This window comes from Sceloporus occidentalis, unplaced genomic scaffold (genome assembly GCF_023333645.1).
Source record: "Sceloporus occidentalis isolate IW3139 unplaced genomic scaffold, rSceOcc1.0.p SCAF_1, whole genome shotgun sequence".
NCBI lineage: Eukaryota > Metazoa > Chordata > Lepidosauria > Squamata > Phrynosomatidae > Sceloporus > Sceloporus occidentalis.
In genome coordinates this window covers 164,145,503-164,151,502 of record NW_028316981.1, presented here as the reverse complement: position 1 = coordinate 164,151,502, position 6,000 = coordinate 164,145,503, and the positions used below count along the sequence as shown (strand labels likewise).

At 45.8% G+C, this 6,000-nt stretch overlaps 1 protein-coding gene across 1 annotated transcript in view; it reads left to right on the top strand.

Moving 5' to 3' along the window:
- The first annotated feature begins 221 nt into the window (after positions 1 to 221).
- Positions 222 to 6,000, top strand: part of LOC149322629 (electroneutral sodium bicarbonate exchanger 1-like) — a 127,579-nt gene continuing 121,800 nt past the window's right edge. Inside the window, exon 1 of the mRNA XM_089480507.1 lies at positions 222 to 289. Coding sequence (XP_089336633.1) covers positions 245 to 289 — 45 coding nt within the window. The 5' untranslated portion in view covers positions 222 to 244. The remainder of the gene's footprint in view (positions 290 to 6,000) is intronic.

Below are 6,000 nucleotides of genomic sequence, written 5' to 3'. Positions count from 1 at the left end.
CTTCTCCTTCCAGCCCAGCCAAGCCCCCTTTTCCCGCCCCTCCCTCCCTCCCTCCCTCCTTCCCTGCCTAGTCCCAGCCGAGGCTAAAGCCTCCTTGGCCGAGGAGGATTGGCTGGGAGCCGGGGGGCCCCGGGGCGGGAGGATGCGGGGCTGGGGCCCGAGGCGGAGGCGGAGTGGCCACTGAGGGAGGGGCAGCCCAGGGAGGAGGAGGAGGAGGAGGAGGAGGAGGCACCTGCTGCCAGCCATGCCTGCCGAGAGCAACGAGCCCGACTGCCTCCTCCGCTACCAGGTGAGAGAGGGGGGCTATTGGGGGAGAGGGAGAGGGAGGAGGAGGATGAGAATGAAATGGAGGAGGAGGGAGAGGATGAAGAGGAGGTTGAGGACCAGGAGGAAGAGCAGGAGGACTAGGGGGAAGAATAGAGGAGGAGGAGGAGGAGGAGGCTGGCCTCCGTGGGAAGCGCCGGGGCCCTTGGAGGGAAAGGAAGGGCTCCTTCCCTCTTCCCCTTCTGCTTCTCCTCCTCCTGGGCCCGGAGGGGACCCTGCAATGTCACCTTCGCAGGACGCCGCAGCCTCGCCTCTTCTCCTGCTCCTCGCTGGAGGCCCTAAGAGCCAGAGGGGCCAGGACGAGGGCAAGGCACCCTCCCCCAAAATGGAGGACACGCCAGGAAGAATGTAGGACATGGCAACCTGGAACAGCTCAAAGCATTCATGGCGAGGGGGAAAAATGCCCATCCGTGCTTTTTTGGCCCAGGCTCAAAATGGAGGGCATTTGTGGAGAGAAGCAGGGTGCAAATGGAGGACAGGTCCTGGGAAAGGAGGACGTGTGTGCTCTGCGCCTGGAGGTGGGCTGCGGGTTATTTCTCCCCTGTGGATGCAGCCTTTAGCGCACCCTCCCTGGTTTTGAACCTCCCCTGCCTCTTCCCCTGGATGGTTTTTACATCCCTTTTGCCCTTCTAAAGCTTGCATGATGTATTTGGTGCATCTTGGTTGGCCCCTTAAAGGGATCACTGCCTTGTGGATTGGGGGTGTTAGCATACTGAGATTTAAAGATGTAACTCACTGAGGCCCAAACTCTGGGCATCCAGGTGTTCTGGCCTTCAGCTCCCAGAATTCCAGACCATTGGCCAAGATGGCTGAGGCTTCTGGGAGATGAAAGCCTTTTAAAACACCTTGGTTGACCAGAGTTTGGGAATGGCTTGATGTAAGACATATAAAGGCATCCTATGCAACGGTTTGAGTGTTGGGCTGTGACTCTAGAGAGCAGGGTTCGAATTCCAACTCAGCCTTGGAAAACCACTGATGAGTGAGTTATGCTGTCTCAGCCTCAGAGGATGGCCCTATGAAGGAAGTTTCCAAGAAAACCCAGAGATAGGGGCACCTTAGGGTTGCCATAAGTTTGAAATGACTTGAAGGCACACAACAACAACAACAACAACAACTGGTTTTTGGTAGGAAAGGAGCCAGAATCATCTGCTGCATCAGCCTCCCAGTGGTCCCTTGGATTGTGGAATTGTGGAATGCATCTGAGGAAGTAGACTGAAGTCTAGAAAAGCTCCTGCTGCCAATTTCTTTCTTTCAGTTAGTCTCAAAGGTGCTACAAGCTCCCTCTACCCAGAGATGGGGGACAGGGAGGGAAAAAGAGAACCGATTGTCCTTGTTTTCCCCAGCTCCCAACCAAGTGATAACCAGCTTTTCTGTGGTTGTGGGTGGTGCAGGGAAAGGGGAGATAAATAGCTGAGATCTGCAAACAGACTTTTCCTTTGTTGCAAAGGACTGTTTCATCCAGGCTGACTTTCCTCTTGTTGTCCCTGTGTGGGTATGTGTAGGATAGAGGAAAAGAGGATGTTGTGGTTGTTATTGTTTTGTGTCTTCATGTCTTACAGTGACTCTGATAAGGGTGACCTTGGGCAAGTGACATGCTCTCAGCCTCAGGGGAAAGTAATGGCAAACCTCCTCTGCACAAATCTAGCCAAGAAAACCCGATGATAGGTTCGCCTTAAGGTTGGAAACAGCTTGAACACACGCCACAACAAGGGCAAACTGCCTTGTGGATTGCCTTGTGGATTGGGGGTGTTTTCTCAACAAGATTTGTTTCCATGGCTGAAAGGGAATTGAACCATGGTCATCTGGAGTTGTAGTCCAGTGCTCAAACCACTACACCAGGCTGGCTGTCAGAGAGGAAGAAGTCAGGCAGTTGCAATTTATAGCCTGCATATAGTACACTTATTTGTTGGGATGCCTGTTGGGACTCTGTGATGACACACAGGTGGCTGCCTTAAGCTTGGCTTTGCAGAATTTCTGTTTCTACAAAGCAGTGACCTTTGGGTGAGATTTTGCAGGAGACACGATGTAGTGGAAAAGACCCACAGCTGGAGATTGTGTTCAACTCCAGTGGAAAAATTAAAAGTCAAGAATGACTGACTATAGGTATACCAGACTGGAGTTGCTCTGAGTTTATAGAGACAAGACTGCCTTGACACTCCAGTCTAATACTGGAGTTCAGTTTTGTACTAAATTTTTAGCCTGTAATCATCTTTCTGATCTGTTATACCCCTTCCCATTATGATTAGTTAATGATAATGATATTCTTATAGCCCAATCTGAGCCCTACACAAATTTTATCTCAATAGTCTTCACCAGGCAGGTCAGTGTTAATTCCTCCTTTGCAGTGTGTTTGGGTGGGTAGGTGACGACAGCAGATTCCTTAGATAACCTCAGCCTAATCTTCACTGCAGAAATAATGCAGTTTTATACAGCTGCATGCTATTGAATTTTTAGTTTGTTGTGGCACCCACTGGATGACCATGGCCAAGTCACACACACATACACAGCCTCAGGGGAAGACAATGGCAAAACCCCTCTGAACAAAACAACCTTGCTGTTGTGTGCCATCAAGTTGTTTCTAACTTATGGCGACCTTAAGGTGAACTTATCATGGGGTTGCCTTGGCCAGATTTGTGGCACTAGAGCTCACTAACAGAGAAGGCTAAATATTTAACAAAACTACAAATCCCCGAATTCCATTGCACAAAGCCATGCAAGTTAAAGCAGTGCCAAATTGCATTCTTTCTGCAGTGTAGATTACTCAGCCCAAAGAGATTTTTGAATTGGGGATGCCTTTTCTTAGGTCATATATATGCTACCAAACCAGCTTTGTGTCTGTTTTTCATCACTGCTGTGTGAAAGATACAAATGCAGTTATAAATGCATACTCAGTGGACCTTCCACATTTTTCTCGGGTTAGTGATGCAGAATTCTCATGAAAGTGGAAATCCGCTGGAAGTTGACCATACAATTGTTCTGGAGGACCTACTAATGCATAGAGAAGTGTTCTCTCTAAGAATCTAGAGGTGCTCTAGCTTAGCCTCTGGTAAAAGTTGGCCATAGAGTCATGCTGGAGGACCTAGGGATTTGTAGAGAAAACATATTTATCAAATCCACGAATAATAAAATCAGCAAAACCCAAAGCAGCAAATGTGGAGGGTTGACTGTATTAGGTTTTTAAAGTGACTGATGCCCATACAGCAAGGTGGATTTACAATTCTGGCCCGGTACAGACTGGTGCTATGTGCCAGCCCGGGGCTGATTTTAGGGCTTGGAAGAGCAGAGCATCCGCACGCTCCCGAGCCCTACCGCACTGTCCAGGCGCCTTCATGGCTTGCCCCACCCACACAGGGGCCGCCATGATGACATATGTGCGGCACAGTGTTTAAACGACACCGCGCTGCATGTACGTCATTGGTGTGCGCAAGGGTTCCAGTGGCGCCCTAGGCGCATCACTGTTTGGTTGCTGCGGCCTCTGTCCAGGTCAGACTTTCTCCCTGTCTGTCGAGCCCCTCTGTTTCAGTCCTGATACATTTTTAATGTTACTTATGGAAGATACACCATCTTTTAAAATCTTTTACCAGGGCCATCCATCTTTGCTGTAGATTTAAGGATGGCTTCCTTTGCATTTTATGTACATCTATATGTGTGTTTGTCTATGTGAATGAGAAGGAGACACAAAAAGGCCACTAATGAACATTTCCTTTACCATTCTTTTTGGTGAAACTCTGCTTTCTTGGGTGAAATAAAGAAGGTGTTAGTCAGTGGGACAGGTATAACTTATGGGGTAATGGGTGATCTGTGAATGACAAAAATAGAGTTATATAGTGACAAAAGTGTGAGTGACAAAAATAGGATTAGCCACTATGAATGTGTTTTCAGTAAGCAAAGGTTCATTTCATACTATTTAGGTTTGTAGAAAAAAGTTACTGTGCATAGATGAGTCATAAATCTGTTTTAAGTTTAAAAATAGTTCATCATACAAAGGCAATACTTGCTGTTGCTCTTGCATTTTCTTATTGACCAGGGTTGTTCACATATAGTACAAAGAGTCAGCTAAAGACTCCAATAGGCTCTCCAGAATCACATCTGAAGATGTGTGTTAGGTTAATGCATGTTACATCTGCCATCCAAGATATGATGAGTGGGATTTTAAAATGTGCATTAAGTTCACTATTTACGTCTATTCAATTATATTAAAGAGGAAGTTGTTTTAAATCAGATCAGAATATTAGTACATCAGCCTCAGTCTCATTTACTTCAAATAGCAGCAGCTCCACAGGGTTCCAGGAAGGAGCATTTTTTTAGTATGGACACCCAGAACTTTCTGCACTGAGCTATGACTTACATACTGTAATTCAGTAGGTAGGGAGATCTTGTAGCACCTTTGAGACTAACTGAAAGAAGTTGGCAGCATGATTTTTTGTAGACATCAGTCTACTTCCTCAGATGCATTTAGAGTCTAAATGCTACAAGATCTCTCTACATACTGATTCCATAGACTAACACGGCTATATCTTTGAATACTGTAGTTCAGTAAACTGTTCAGCTTGCAGTCCTTATCTGATTTATTCTCACACCAGACCACATTGAAATTGACTATTGTTTCCATTTTAGAGGCAGGTAAGGGAGGCTATGAAAGATGGGAATACATAGTATCTCCCCAAAGTTGGTTTATGTGTGTTGTGCATCACACCTCTCGTCCACAACCACTTCCCTCACATCTAGTCCTGGTCCTACATCCCAAAAGTCCTTTCGAGATGCTTCATTTCAGCACTAACCATAGAAGCAGCCCATGCTTCCATAGAGATTCCAAAGATTTTGCACCTAAACATTAAGAAGAACTACGTGATGGTAAGAGCTGTTTGCTGCCTTGGAGAGTAGTGGAGTCTCTCTTTCTGGAGGTTTTCAAATACAGTAAAGACTAGATGGCCATCTGTCGAGAGTGCTTTGATAGTGGATTCCTGCATGGCAGGGAGTTGGACTGGATGCCTTTCGTGGTCTCTTCCAACTCTGTGATTCTGTGCTTTTTAGAAATGAGAGTTAAATGGACCTTCCATGGCCAGAGGGTCGGTCTGTCTATCAGTTACAGGGACAAACAACAAGTAAAACAGAGCAGCCAGAAGCATCACTAGGAGTGTGTGGCCTGCACCAGGTGACACCCGTGGCAGGCAGGTGACACCACTGCTTCCCAAATATATGTGTTTGGGCAGAAATGGATTGTGGCATTCCCCTGTGTCCCTTTAAAATGCTTGGACATCAGCAGAAGAGGCTGTGTGAGTGGGGCGAGGCTCGGTGGAAGGAGAAAAGAAAGGACACAAGAATATTGTTTTTTAAATTTAAAATGTAATAGTTTTTTTCCTTCAAAAATGCATTTTTTATTTTGTAAAAATTCTCCTTAAAAACATCACATTTTACCAAATTTTCACTTTAAACACACAAAACTATGTGCATGTAAATATATTTAGGTTGTGCATATGATATTGTAATTTAAAAGTATAATTTTAATTTTGCTAGTAGTTTATGTCATAACTATTGCCATTATGTTCAATGATATAAGGGAGTTAGGATTTATGGGTAACATTAATACCAAAAACATTACTAAGGATTCTGTATGGTATGGTATGGGAAGAGGTCAGTGGTTGTGTGTGTGTGACACTATGAGTTACTGCACTG